Source organism: Dipodomys merriami, unplaced genomic scaffold (assembly GCF_024711535.1).
Source record: "Dipodomys merriami isolate MVZ:Mamm:240054 unplaced genomic scaffold, mDipMer1.0.p SCAF_6, whole genome shotgun sequence".
In the NCBI taxonomy this organism is placed as follows: Eukaryota; Metazoa; Chordata; class Mammalia; order Rodentia; family Heteromyidae; genus Dipodomys; species Dipodomys merriami.
The window spans coordinates 40,652,024-40,667,852 of record NW_027206179.1 but is presented as its reverse complement, the minus strand read 5'-3'; the positions used below and the strand labels follow the sequence as shown (position 1 = coordinate 40,667,852).

The following is a 15,829-nucleotide window of genomic DNA, read 5'->3' as shown; positions in this document are numbered from 1 at the left end:
AAGTATACATATCATTTGTTTTTGCCTTGGTTTCTGCATAAATGTGTGAGTTACTTCTTCCCTAAAAATTTAGTGTCTTTAACTTCTCTAATTTTAGATTTTTATTGTCAGATACCTTTTATTGTTAACCATATCCTATATATATCTATAGAAGATTATCACATAGGTTCATTAGTTAATTAACTTAGTATTTCAAGGTATGTCAGGTACAAAGAAAGGTTCAGGTGGTGCAAGAGTTTTCTGTACTGCAGTGGAGTAAAAAATGATTTTTTCAATACCTTGTTGTCAATGGAGAATTCTTGGAGCTTTTATTATAGGAGAATGATGTGATTTCATTAGCAGTGGTAGTAGTAGTAGTAACTGCAGTTGATATGTGGGGATAATTGCAGTTGATGAGGGCCTCAAGGGAGGGAGATTGGTTAGAAGCTCTTACAGAATTGAGATTAAGATGAAACGTGGAAAGATATTAACACTTAAATTTAAAGAATATCTAGAATTGGCATGACCTGGTAATTGATAAGAAGCAAACATCAAAAATTACTCTTAACTTTGCTTTCCCTTCCTTCCTTCCCTCCTTCCTTCCTTCCTTCCTTCCTCTCTTCTTTAGTTATGCCCCTAGCCTGTTTTATTGTTCTTGTTTGTTTTGTCAGTCATGGGGCTTGAACTGTGGGCCTGAATGCTGTCCCTCAGCTCTTCAGCACAAGGCTAGTGCTCTACCACTCTACCACAGGGCCCCAGTGCCACTCCTGGTTTCCTGAGTGGTTTATTGGAGATAAAAGTTTCATGGACTCCTGCCCAGCTATCTTTGAACCATGGTCCTCAGATCTCAGCCTCTTGAGTAGCTAGGATTACAGGCGGGAGCCACCGGCACCTGGCTATTATTTTATTTTTGAGATATCATTTAGCTAACTTTCCTTGGCTGGCATTGAAGTCACAGTCCTCCTGCCTCTTTCTCCCACGTAGCTGGGATTGCAGGCATATGCTGTGACACCCCACTTGACTCAGCTTTTCTACTTTAGTCATCTGAGAGTATGATCAGTAATAAGGCATCACCTGCCACTACAGGTTGCAGACAATATTTGAGACAGAAGATAACAATTCATTCATCATCTTTTACAATGTGACAGCCCTGAACAAGTCCCAAAGTGCTTGCCTAAGATCACATAGAGTTTACTAAGAGTTGTTTCTTTGCTGTGCCCTGTCTGTGACTCCAGCTCTCTAAGGACCAGAAGGTTGGGAATTGCGAGCTACTGCAATCCCTTCACAATCTTCATTTCCCCAGGCTTCTATGACAAATGATATCCTTTTTAGTACATTGTAGTACTTACCATTTTAAAATGATTACTCTAATTTTTAATTTATATTTTTCATATTTTGGCAATTTACTAACAATAGCACTGTCTCCAACACTTTATATACACTCTAGAGAGAATAAAGTAGAAAACATTCTGTGAGGATGCAGGAATTAGAGTCTTCATTCTACAAACGAGGAAGCTAAGACAAATAAGGTATACTTTGCTTACGGTTATAAACATTTTGCTAATAAAACTAGATATGCTTAGCTCTATGCTATTTCAATGTTAAGAGCTATAAAAATTAGCTGAAGAAGGCTGAAGGCATGGTTCACATAGTAGGCTACTTGCCTAGCAAGCAGAAGGCCCCTGACTTTCATTACCAATAACAAAGTGGAGGAAAAACTTCTGAAAATTGACCAAAGACTTCTTCATCAAAATTGTAGTTTGGTCATATCACCTCACTCCCTTATCCCCCATTCAGTAGGTCTCCTTTCTCTTCACAGTCTTTCTTCTGCTTTCATATACAATTTTCTTTACATTCTGTATAGTAGAGAAACCAGTGTAATATTTGTCTTCCTGAGCCTGGCTTATTATCATCTTAATGTGATGATCTGTACTTCCATCCCTTTTTCTGCAAATGATATATATGATTGCATTCTTCCTTATGGCTAATAAAACACTGTGTATATTTTCACATTTCTTTATCCATTCATCTCTTGATGGACTCACAGAATGATTCCATAACTTGGCTATTGTGAATAGCATCCTTATTTATTTTCTTTATCTGTTAGACATACTCCCCACCACAGGACCTTTGTATTTATAGTTCCCACTGCTTACCCATCTACTTTAAAGGATGATAACAGAGCCTTGTTTTTTCACATCCTGAAATGTTACTTGTTCTGTATGGTCTTTTCTTACTATATTTAAAATACCGCCTCCTAAATACTCACTAGCCCCTTGTCTGCTTTATTTTTCCCCAGATATTTTCCATAGAGCAGTATATCTTACTAATAGTGTGTTTATTTACTTTGGCTTTTTTTCCTCCTTGAATGTCATCTCCATGAGAGTGGAATTCTTATCTATTGGTCAGTACTGGGTTTCCACTCAATATATAGTTGTTGAATTAATCAGTTCTATTTTTAGAAACTGGGTGACTTGGTTTAGAAGAAAACCTACACAAAGGGCTGGGAATGTGACATAGTGGTAGATTGCTTGCCTTGCATGCATGAAGCCCTGGGGTTTTTTTTTTGTTTGTTTTGTTATGTTTTTTTTGTTGGTCGTGGGGCTTGAACTCTGGGCTTGGACGCTGTCCCTGCACTCTTCAACTCAAGGCAAGCATTCTACCGCTTGAGCCACAGCACCACTTCTGGTTTTCTAGTAGTTTATTGAAGATAAGAGTCTCATGGACTTTTCTGCCTGGGCAGGGCTAAAGCCCTGGATTTGACTCTTCAGTACCACATACACAGAAAAAGCTGGAAGTGGTGCTGTGGGTCAGTGGTAAAATGCTAGCCTTGAGCAAAAAGAAGCTTAGGGACAGTGCCCAGGCCCTGAGTTCAAGCACCAGGACTGGAAAAAAAGAAAGAAAGAAAACCTACACAGAGATTTCTGATGGATTTGATCAGGACTGTGCATGATATGAGTTAGATAATTGTCTACTGGAGCTCATTTTCACATTTCCAAAATGAAGGAAAAACAAAAAACAAAAAACGACCGGGCACCAGTGGCTCATGCCTGAATCCTGGCTACTCAGGAGGCTGAGATCTGAGGATTGAAGTTCAAAACCAGTCCGGGCAGGAAAGTCCATGCAACTCTTATCTCCAATTAACCATCAGAAAACCGGAAGTGGTGCTATGGTTCAAGTGGTAGAGTGCTCTCTCTCCTTGAGCTGAAGAGCTGAGGGACATCACCCAGGCCCAGAGTTCAGGTCCATGACTGACCAAAAACAAAAACAAAAACATTTTGTAGTATAAGAGAATAAGTAATTTATAATAAACAGGAATTTATTGGCTTAGTGTTCTGTAGGTTGAGAAGTTCAATATCAAAGTGCTAGCATCTTGCAAGGGCCTTCTTCCTACATCATCACATGGTGCACGAGAGGGAGCAAGAGGACTTACATAACAAGACTTACCATGTAACAACATCAGTTCCATGCAGGGAAGAATATTCCTGTGGTCTACTACTCTATCAAAGGTCTCACCTTTGATAGCAACGAAAAATTCATTATGAGTTTTAGAAAGGACAGATAGTCGAACTATTGCAGCAATTATAATTTTTTAAATTAGGATAGAAGTTTTTTACTCTTGAAATACTTCTATTCCCCCAAGAAATTTTATTAAATAGTATTTCCTATTTAATATATAATCCCAGCACTCCGAAAGCTGAGATTGAAGGATCTCTAGTTCAACCTGGTCAGTCAAGTCCACATGGAGTTCCAAACCAGGCTGAGAACATGCATGAGACTCTGCCTCAAAAAATAAAAAGATTTCCACTTTGCTGATCTTGTTTTTATGTCCTGTTCATTCACTTTTCAATGACCTATGTTAGTTAAAGGTAAATACTAGACATAAATAAAATTAGTTCTGAGCAAAAGATGAACCATTTCAACCCCTCTGTTTTAAACTACCTGAAAAAGAAAGGCCTCAAGCTCAGGACTCAGTTCAAACCCCAGTACTACCAAAAGAAAAAAAAGTAAATGAGTAGTTTTATGTTTTGTTCAGGAAGAAGAATCTGAAAGTAGAGGGAATTCATTAAAACATTTCCTTTGTCAGTACATTGCGTGTAACAGCCTATTTCTATGTTTTTTGTTCCAACTGGGAAACAATATTCACTTTTATTAGAAGAGACTATTCTTACATGATAGCAGAAAGTGAAGAAAGTGCTCAGTTGTGCCTGATGAGACCTCCAGGTTTCTTCCATATTTATTCATAGTAACTTTCAAGTTCACAGGCATTACATATATTTACTCAGGCAACTCACTTTGTCAATCTGATTTGTTCCCATTAGAATTTCAAAAGTTTGGGCTGGGAAGGTGGCTCAGTGGTAGAGCACTTGCCTTGCATGAATGAGGCCCTGGGTTCGATTCCTCAGCACCACATAAGCAAAAAGAAAAAAGCTGGAAGTGGTGCTATGGTTCAAGTGGTAGAGCACTAGCCTTGAGCTGAAGAGCTGAGGGACAGCGCCCAGGCCCAGAGTTCAGGCCCCACGACCGGACCCAAAAAAACAAGAATTTCAAAAGTTCCTTTTTTTTTTTTTTTTTTAAACAATCCTGGGGCTTGACCTCAGGGCCTGAGCACTGTCCCGGAGCTTCTTTTGCTCAAGGCGAGCATTCTACCACTTGAGCCAGAGTGACACATCTGGCTTTTTCTGTGTATGTGATACTGAGGAATCAAACCCAGGGCTTCATGCATGGTAGGAAAGCACTTTACCACCAAGCCACATCCCATCCCAATCATTCTGACATTTTTATTACCACCTTTTAGATATAAGTTTAGGTTTGGCTTTTTCATACTATGCAATTTATCTTCTTGAAGTATGAACATTCCATCCTGTTCAGTAGTATGTTGTTATGTATATTTTGTACTGAGGTTTTCATGTTTGAATTGTCAGATACTTTCACATAAACTTTTTATTTTATTTTATTTTATTTTATTTGTGAATATACTGTACAGAGGGGTTACAATTACATGGGCAGGATAATGCGTACATTTCTTACATTGCACCCTCCTCCTTTGGTTTACCCTTCATCTGCTGCACAAATGGATTGAATTACATGAGAAGAGGGCTTTTTACTGCAATATTAAAACCTTCTTTATTTAGAGAAATAACTAAGAACTGTAATATTTCTCATTTGAGTGTTAAACTTCCATTTTGTCCTAAAAAAAAAGTTCTGGTGTCATAATTACTATACCTCCTCCTTTTTCTGTTAAAAATATCTCAGCCTTCCTGGGCATCAGTGGCTCATACCTGTAATCCTAGCTACTCAGGAGGCTAAGACTTAGGAAGATAATGATTCAGCCCAGGCAGTGATGTCCCACAAGATTCCATCTCAAAAATTATCATCTAAAAGCAGGCTGTAGGTGTGACTCAAGTGGTAAAGGTCTAGCTAGGCAAGCCTGAGGCCCTGAATTTAAACCCTGATACCAGAAAAGAAAAAAAAGTCAGCACCCGTGGCTCATTCCTTTATTCCTAACTACCTGGAAGCTAAGAGCTGAGGATTGTTGTTTCAGAACTAGCCCAGACAGTCAAAGCTGGAAAGTCCAGCCTTGAGCCCAAGTGCCAGCCTTGAGCAAAAAAGCTGAATGAGATGGTAAGGTCCTGAGTTCAAGCCCCAGTATACCCTCCTTCTCTCTCTCTCTCTATTTCTCTCCCCCCCCTCTCTCTCTCACACACACACACAATCAATCAGTAAATAAAACCTGCCTGACAGATGTATTATTTGATCACTCTACTTGCTTCCATTTCATGTTAGATTATTATTCCTTTTTTTTTCTTAATAGACCTCTCACACACAAACATAGGTGGAGATAGTGTAAAATAACATGAAAAATTATGGAAGGACTGGACATGTGACCAGAGTGTTAGAGTACCTGCCTAATGACCCCAGTACTACAATCAATAGGTAGGTAGGTAGGTAGGTAGGTAGGTAGGTAGATAGATAGATAGATAGATAGATAGATAGATAGATAGATAGATAGATAGATAGATAGATAGATAGATAGATAGATAGATAGATAGAGTGAACAATTGGGATCAAATGGGATCAAATATTAGCTTTACAAAAGTAATTTTAGAGTCAATTTTGTTATCTGCAGATTTTTCAACTACTGATTCAACTAATTTCAAATCAAAAATTATTTTCAGTAAAGGTTTCCACCAGTACTGAATATGTACAGACATTTTCTTGTCATTATTTACTAAACAATATAGCACAACAACTTATATGACATTTACATTATATTAAGTTTTCTAAGTAATCACAAGGTGATGCATGGGTAGGTCATCTGTAAATACTAATCCATTTCATATGCAGGACTTAGAGCATCCTTAGGTTTTGATATCCTCAGGCATTGAAGGGTTAGAAAGTATTCAAGGGTTAGAAAGATACTGAGTGGCTTCAGAGTTCTATAATTTAAAATAGTTGGCATGATACTAGCCAGTTGGCCAGCTCCTAACATCTTTCTCTTACTACAATTGTGTTAGGTTATACAGTCCATTTGGACTTTTAAATTGAGTTTCATGAACTTAAATTTGCTATAGTTAGCCTCTGTCAGTTTTCATCTTTCTTTTTTGAGGAACATTTGAATTCCTGCTAATTGTTCTGTGATTACATTTGTTACATTTTCTAATGCATTTATCATGTAGGAGTGGATTATTTATTAGTTATATAGAAGTTATTGTTTTATCTGTGGCAGGAATACAAATACCAGAATTCATCTGGTACTTTATCAAACCAGTATAATTTTTTTTTTTTTTTTTTGGTCGGTCGTGGGGCTTGAACTCTGGGCCTGGGCGTTGTCCCTCAGCTCTTCAGCTCAAGGAGAGGGCTCTACCACTTGAGCTACAGCGCCACTTCCGGTTTTCTGGTGGTTTATTGGAGATAGGAGTCTCACGGTCTCTCCTGCCCGGGCTGGCTTTGAACCGCGATCCTCAGATCTCAGCCTCCTGAGTAGCTAGGATTACAGGCATGAGCCACCAGCGCCCGGCTCAAACCAGTATAATTTTGAAAGAGCATGTTATACACTATGAGCCATAAAACCAATGATATAATATATTCACAATTCTTTTAAGGCTACTTTTAATATAGATCTCATAATGTCAGAATTCCCCAAGGAAAAAAAGCACACAGGAAATCCTAAAAGGCAGCAGCATCATATGATTCAGAGAACTGTAGCGGCAGAACAAACTCTGGGTTCACAGAGTTCAGGCTCCATAGTGTGCTTCATTCACTATGTGCCCATAGGCTAATGCTTGACATGCTATGTTTCTTCAGTCTTCTCATTTCTTCTCATGGAAATAATGTTACAGCATACAGTTTATGGGGTTTTGTTCTATTAATTGAGTTACTGTATGTGATGTGCCTAAAATAGTTTAACTACTACTTTCAGTGGAAGAATACATTCACATTTAATTTTTAAAAATGTAGATTGGTAAGAAGATACAAGATATACTGGTTTGGGACTGGGTATAAGGTGCAGTAACTGATAAAGAAACTGTATTTATATCCAGGCACTGATTATAGGCTCCTGACTATAATCCTAGCTACTCAGGAGGCTGAGACCTGAGGATCATGATTCGAAGCTCAAGCAGGCAGATGAGTCCCCATGAGACCCTTATCTCCAATCAACCACTCAAAACCAGAAGTGGAGCTGTGGCTAAAAGTGGTAGAGTGCTAGCCTTGAGCCAAAGAGCTCAGGGACAGCGCCTAGGCCCTGAGTTCAAGCCCTACAACCAACAAGGGGGAAAAAAAAAGTATTTATAAGGAATCATAACTTGCAAGCACCTATGAGAAGACTAATAGAAATCCCAGCTTCTACATATTTCCTCTATATATTTGGTTTCCTCTTTGTAAATTGCCCTACCTGTTTGGCCTTCACCATTTGTTGTTGTTTTTTGTTTTGTTTTATTTTTTTGTCAGTCGTAAGGCTTGAACTCTGGAGCTGGGCGCTGCCCCTCAGCCCTTCCGCTCTAGGCTAGCGCTCTACCACTTGAGCCACAGCACCACTTCCAGCTTTTTCTGCTTATACGGTGCTGAGGAATCAAACCCAGGGCCTCATGCATGAAAGGCACTTAGCCACCTTCCTAGCCCATGTTTTTTGTTTTCGCATGTTACATTTTTTTAATGTTTTCCTCATTCCCTTCTCTCCTATTCTAGTGAAAATTGACTCCTTTTGTGGCTTTGGAATTTTGTTTTGCCTTAAGTTTGTTTATGCAAGTTAATAAATTTTTAAAAGATGGATACTTATGCACTTATAACTGAAATATACCTTTAAATTTTAGAAATCTCAGAGAAGCAAGGGATAATGCTGTGGCTGAAAAGGACCGAGCAGTAATGGCTGAAAAGGATGCTTTAGAAAAACATGACCAACTCCTAGACAAGTAAGGATGCTGAGATGCAAATGTTAAAACCCCTCACTTTTTGTTTCTATTTTCTATTAGAAAATGTATTTTAATGAAAGTATAATTTTCAGGTCAAAGTATAATTTGTGTGTGTGTGTATGTGTGTGTGTAATATAACAAGTTTGTCACTCTATAGAGTTTCTGTATACCGCTTTCAGGCTAACATGTCTATTATCCCTCAAGAGGCAACCACTTCATATCCTGTTATCCACTGTTGTTCTTGAACTAAAATTAAATAGAATCATGCAGTATGTAGTCATTTGTGTCTAGCTTCTTTGTTCATCATATATTTTTTCATCCATTTTCCTATTGATCACTCATTATTGTTGGGTATGACTATACCAATTTATTTATCATATTTGCCTCTTGATGAACTATACAATTGTTTCCACTTTCTAGCTGTTATACTTAAAACTGCTATGAACATTCTTCTTTTTTTGGTCATGGGGCTTGAGCTCTTGACCTGACCACTGTCTCTGAGCTCTTCAGCTCAAGCCTAGAGCTCTACCACTTGAGCCACAGCAATACTTACAGTCTTCTGGTAGTTAATTGGAGATAAGAGTCTCACAGACTTTCCTGCCTGGACTGGCTTGGATGCTCAGATCTCAGCCTCCTGAGTAGCTAGGATTACAGGCATGACCCACTGACACTTGGTTGATATGAACATTCTTATACAAGCCATCTGATAATGACATGACCTTTCAGTAGAAATGTTCAGGTATAAACTGGCTAGCAAATCAGTTGGAATGTGCTTGTAAAGACTGAAGCATCAGATAGATAGCTTAAAAAGTTTGAAGTTCCTTTGATACTGATTCTGTGACAGCAGCTTAGGAAAACTGGTATCCTGGTTAAGTTACCATGCAAAAGGAATGGTGAATCCCAGCTAAATTTGAGGGTATTTTAAAAGCTCCCTGCCTTCATTTTTCCTGTGTTTTTTCAAAACAACAAACGTTTTTTAAAAAGGGCATTATACATTATGTAGAAAAAGGGGCTGGAATTGTAGCTCAGTGACAGAATGCATGTCTAGCATATGTGAAGCCTTGAATTTAATCACTAGCACTATAAAAATAAATACTTCTCTGTGTGTGTATGTGTATATATACATTTATTTCATTGAAACGCTTAACTATAGTGTCTGTATATTTAGACTCTATAGGTTGGCTGTTTGTTTTTGTGGTGCTGGGGAATTACACTCAGGACTTCATGCATGCTAGGCAAGAACTTTATTACTGAGCCATATTCCTAGACCTTTGAATTCATATTTTGGGATTATAGTATATATATATTAGTGTATAGTGAAAATTTGTTTTATATTTGGAGCTTATGCTCTGGCTTCCTTTGTATCAAAGTAAAAACAAAGAAATATATCTTAATATTTACATAGAATATGATTTCCCAGAATAATGTTTAAGTAAAGCCTGTGACATGCCTGAACACAGTTTTACAATCAGGTATAATTAGTATCATCTTTTATGTAAAAATTTTTCTTTACCAACTACCTCATTTTATGATTAAACAATACGTGTTGTTATAAAGAGGAGTATAAGGGAGCAGTATACCATTTTCAAACATGCATGAAAAAGGCTTTTTAGTCAACAACTTTAACTTACTACAATTGTAATTCAAAATTAATTCAAGTTATAACTTGGTTTTCAACTATGGTTTTCAATTGGTTTTCAAATATTTATTTTCAAAAATATATTTTAAGCCAGGTACTGGTGGCTCATATATATAATCCTAGCTACTCAAAAGGCTAAGGTCTGAGGATCACAGTTCTAAGATAATCCATGAGACTTTTATCTCCAACTAAATACCAGAAAAGCTGGAAGTAGAGCTATGGCACATGTAGTAGAGTGTTAAGATTGGGCACAAAAACTCAGGAATAGCATTCAGACCCTGAGTTCAATCCCCAGAACTAGCATAAATATATATATAATATATATACACACACATGTATATACATACATACATATATGTATATATATATAAACATATACATCAGCTGTACTGGACATTGATGTAAATGAACTAAGCAACTCAAGGGCAGTGATGGGAGGGAGGGAATGAGAAGGAAAGAGGAAGCAGCTTATACTAAGCAAAAGGAAAGAAATGTACATAATAACTGACGTGGAAGAAATAGTTGTATTGTCAAAGCTTATACAATTCACAAACTTTATAGTTTGTGATAATAATGATAATGACAATTTGCTTTGTGAAGGTTAAAATGTGTTTGTGGCTTTAAATATCACTGTCACACAATACTGTAAAATTTGTGAAATTTATGTATTCACTTAATCTTAATAAAAATTATTTTTTTAAAAAGCACATAGAGGGGCTGAGAAAGTGGCTCAGTGGTAGAGTGCTTGCCTTGCATGCATGAGACATAGACTGCTATAGTTTTCAATCTAAAGGTATTTCTAAAGAACTGTTGCTTGAAATTAAGTTTTCAGTCCCCACAGCTTCTCTGGTAGTGGTAGGATTCTTGTCCCCATTCTTTACAACTGAAAGTCAAAAGTATAAAAGATAGGAAACTAGGTGCTTAGAATTTTTTTTTCAAATTCCTTATTTAGCTAATTTAAAAGTTGGGGGCTGGGAACATGGCTTAGTGGTAGAGTGCTTGACTAGATGCATGAAGCCCTGCATTCAATTCCTCAGTACCACATAAACAGAAAAGGCCTGAGGTGGTGCTGTGGCTCAAGTGGCAGAATTCTAGCTCTAAGCAAGAGAAGCTTAGGGACAGTGCTCAGGCCCTGAGTTCAAGCCCCAGGACTGACAAAATAAAATAAAGTTGATAGAGCTGAATATGGTAATATGCACCTGTAGTCCCAGTACTTGAGCAGCCGGGGCAGGAGGATCTTAATGTAGCTGCCAGCATAGGTGACATAGTAAATTCAAAGCCAATCCGTGCTGCATACTAAGACCCTATCTCAATTACTAATAATAGCCAGGTGCTAGTGGCTCATGCTTATTTATAATCCTAGCTACTCAGAAGGCTGAGAGCTAAGGATCTTAGTTTAAGCCAGCCCGGGGAAAGAAAGTCTGTGAGACTCTTGTCTCTAATAAACTACTCAGTAAAAGCCAGAATAGAGCTGTGGCTCAATAATAGAGCACTAGCCTGGAGCAAAAAGACGGTCAGGGGCATTGCCAAGGCCCTGAGTTCAAGCCCCAGAACCAGCACACACACACACACACACACGCACACACACACACACACACACACACACACAAAATTAAGTTAAGGCCCTGAGTTCAAGCCCCAGAACCAGCATACACACACACACACACACACACACACACACACACACACACACACACACACACACACACACACACACACACACACACACACACACACACACACACACACACACACACACACACACACACACACACACACACAGCTAATAATAAGTTAGTATATTAAATTTCCATACAGTGTTTTAGCCCCAAAAGGTTTCAGTGTGATTTTATTCTTTTCTGAGTAATTTAAGCGTATGTTGAATGCATTACTTTTATCTCTTTACAGTGTATTTCCTTTTTTGTTGTTGTTCTTAATATATATATTTATTGTAAAGATACTGTACAGAGGGGTTACAGTTACATGAGCAAGGTAATGAGTCCATTTCCTATGGAGCATTGATACACCCTCCTTTATTTTTCCCCTACCATCCATTTCCTCCCCACCTCCCTAAATACTCTCTCCCCTCCCCCCCTCAAAGTTGTAAAGTTCATTTTCAACATACTTTACAGTTTATTTCTTAAGTACAGAAATACACATTTATATAAATTCACTATCTTTTCCAATTTAAGACCACATTATAGTGGTACATTTACTGATTTTTGGCAGATATCCCTTTGTAGTATTTTTTTTTTCTGATACAGGATCCAGTCCATGCTCATGTATTTTTTCAGGTGTAATGTCTCATCAGTCTTATTTAATTTGGAAATTTTAATTTGGTCCTTCTCTTTTTTCTTCCTGTTTAATTTTTATTTGGTTCTCTTTCTTTTAATTGTATAGGTATTTTCTTGTTGATATATAATAATAATAATAATTACTGTAGAATACAGTCGACAATGTTTAAAACTCAAACTATACTTTTTCTTTTTTCAAATTATATTTTATTTTTTAATAAGTTTTTATTGTGAAAATACTGTACAGAGGGGTCACAATTACATGAGCAAGGTAATGAGTACATTTCTTAACAAGCATTGTTGCCTCTTCCTTTGTTTTTCCCCTACCATCCCTTCCCTCCCATCTCCACAGCTACACTCCCCTCTTCTCCCGCCTAAATTATAAAGTTCATTTTTCGACATAGCATCTTATACATCTCATTGTTGCAGTGGATCAACCTAGATCCCTATTTAAACGATTTGATTTTCCCTTCCCCTCCCCAAATTATACCAATGTCATACAGTGAAAATGGGTTATACAAAGCAACAAAAAAATCACGTGGTATCTTATAAATACGTTAGAAACAATAGCAAGAAAGAAAAAACCACTTGTGTCCTTATCTTGGGGTTCATTTCGCTTAACATCATTTTATCTGACCTTTTCTGCTTGTCTCAGACATACACTTGTCAAACTATACTTTTTCTTATGCCTTATAAACTCAGATTTCTACCTGTATTACAAATGTTTTTGTCCAGATGTTTTATTGGAACTTTAAGTCTGTTTCTGAAGCATCCTCCCAGGTTTACCCTTTGGAAAAAAAAGTTTGAATTTACTTCTATAAGTCATTCCACCATTTTTAAGCCACTTCTATCTGAATCATCAGAATATTAATCCTTTATCTTATATTTAATACATCCTTCCTCTATGGTATCTCTAAAATCCTCTTCACTCCCCTTGCCATCATACTGGCTCAGCATAACTGGTATTGTGTCTTGACTAGTTTAGTGTCGTAATTGTGCACAATCACCTCTTAATTGATCATGCATCCCTCCTCACTAAGATAATCCTCTTGCCTAGACCTGTTCTTCATTTCAGAGTTTTGCATTCTAACATAATGAAATACCAGTCACTTGAACAAGACAACTGGTAATTTGCAACTTGGTTTTTTTCCTCTCAACTTTCTTTCCATTTATTTAATCAACACATTTATCATATGCCATATGTAATGGTAATGTATACTAGGGATATATTAGTAAAGAAACTTGAGAAACCCCTGCTGAGAGTTAATTGATGGAGACAGAAAGTTAATAAATATATAACTATTGTATTATAATTACATACTTTGATGACTGAGCTAGATTGCATAAGGACAAATAATAATTGGGGCAGAGTATATTAACTGTGATGGGATAGTCAAGAAAGGCCGCTGACAATTAAGCTAAACTCATGTTAATTCTAATCTCTAAATATATCCAAATCATTTCTCTTAATTCAAGATGCCTATTGTAATAGCTTCCATACTACATCCCCTTTTTACTTTAGTCCCTTCTGTTATTATCATTCATTCTGTAAGGGTAATTAAGAACTCTGGTTCTGTCATTCAGTGGAATAGCAACCAAACTGTACTACTTAGCATTCACTATTTTCACAGTACTAAATGTGTGGTGCTTTCTGTTCACCACTTGTAAATGTTTACTGGGAATACTTTTTCTCTTCCCTTGCTCACATATCCTACTAGTTATAGCTAGGTGGCTGTCGCTTCTATTAGGAAAACTCAATGAGAGACCTTAAAGTTTCTTCAGAAGTATTTAAGTATAATCTATGTTATCTAATATCACATAACTGTGTGCTTATTTTCAAGCCTCTCACACACTCCAGAAAGATAGTGAGCTTAAAGCCAGCCTAGGCTACCTAGGAAAGATACTGAGCTTGAGGAGCCTGGGATAGAAAGACCCTGTCCCAAGAAACAAACAAATAATAAAGATTAAATATTTCTTTGTTGACACATAAAAATGTAAACTAATGCTTTAATAAAATACTAAATTTAAGGCTTAGTGTCTTCTTTCAAAGTATGTTGATTAAGTAGTTGAACTTAGTTGAATGCTTTCAGGCATTTCATTGATTTTTAATTGATTAGATCAAATTTGTTAGATGTGGATATCACAATGAAGCAGCGTGCCATGATAAAGATAACTTTTTTCTGAAATTTTCACACCTTAAACCTTATTTAATGAAGTAAACACCTTAATCTGTCACCCCATTTTGGGATTTACTCTCCCAGTCTCCAGAAGGTAACAAGAAAATAACTGTGCAAGTTAGTTGGGTTTGCATAAAATCATAAGCTAGCAAACTCTGATTGGTGGCTTACAGAAGAATTTTTCTTTTGTAAATCCTAACATGCTAAATACAGTTAATAGAGGACTTCTAGAAATTAATTTTTGGGGTGCCGTTCCTACCATGAACTCTCAAAGCCTGGGTGCTGTTCCAGGGCTTTTGTGTTCAAGGCTAGCACTCTGCCTCTTGAGCTACAGCTCCACTTCTAGCTTTTTGGTGCTTGATTGTAGATGAGTCTCACAGATGTTTCTGCCCAGGTGGCTTTGAACTATAATCCTGGGGTCTCAGCTTCCTGAATAGTTAGGATTATAAGCCTGAGCCACCATTTCTAGAAATGAACATTTTGTTAAGGTTATTTTTATGACATTCTCTCCATGCACAGATTATATAAACAAAAAAAAATTTAATGGGGAAGAATGATTTGAAGGACTAGGGTTTGTACCTCCAAAATAATCAGCAAAAAGCTTGGCTGGAGGTGTGGCTCCAGCAGAACAGGGAAGCCTGGTGTATTTGAGGAAAAAGGAAGGAAAAAGAGGAAGGAGGGTGAAAAAGAAATAAAGGAAATGAGAAAAAGAAGAAATATTAATCAGATACAATATAATCAAAATGTCAAAGTGTGAAGTATATATAAGAAAGTCTTGGGACTGGGAAAGTGGCTCAGTGGTAGTGTTTGCCTTGCACGCATGAGGCCCTGGGTTTGATTCCTCAGCACCACATAAGCAGAAAAAGCCCGAAGTGGCACTGTGGCTCAAGTGGTAGAAAGGTAGCCATGAAATGAAGAGCTGAGGGACAGTGCCCAGGCCCAGAGTTCAGGACCCACGACCGACAAAAAGAAAAGAAAAAAAAAGTCTTAAGGTCCCCATCATTATCTTCTAAATTAGCACTATACAATAGAACTTTGTACATGATGAAGATAACGCCAGATGTGCGCTGTACAGCTTTTGCCTACATTACTTGGGGGCAGAATTGAAGCCTGGCTGGTGCTGCCATCATTTAAAGAAAGACTTAAGAAGAAGAGGAAGAAGAAGGAAGAAAAAAGATTGATAGCAGCAGGAGTATTATAAAAGCTGAGATGAGACCTGACATAGAAATTTAACAAACAGCAGGGTAGAGAGGGACCCTGAAAATGGAACAGCTTCTCAGAGTAGGGGATAGAAGGGACTGTAAATCAGAAAAAAAAAAAAATTAA

The 15,829-nt window shown here is 37.4% G+C and overlaps 1 protein-coding gene and 1 long non-coding RNA gene across 4 annotated transcripts in view; one reads left to right on the top strand and one right to left on the bottom strand.

Annotated features, from left to right (window-relative positions):
- LOC138814061 (uncharacterized) overlaps window positions 1-15,829 on the bottom strand; it is a 140,799-nt gene that overhangs the window by 19,292 nt on the left and 105,678 nt on the right. The gene's annotated exons all lie outside the window — the stretch shown is intronic.
- Pibf1 (progesterone immunomodulatory binding factor 1) overlaps window positions 1-15,829 on the top strand; it is a 144,953-nt gene that overhangs the window by 38,017 nt on the left and 91,107 nt on the right. For all 3 annotated transcript variants that reach the window (XM_070002858.1, XM_070002859.1, XM_070002860.1), the window contains exon 10: window positions 8,295-8,393. In XM_070002858.1, coding sequence (XP_069858959.1) covers window positions 8,295-8,393 — 99 coding nt within the window. The remainder of the gene's footprint in view (window positions 1-8,294; window positions 8,394-15,829) is intronic.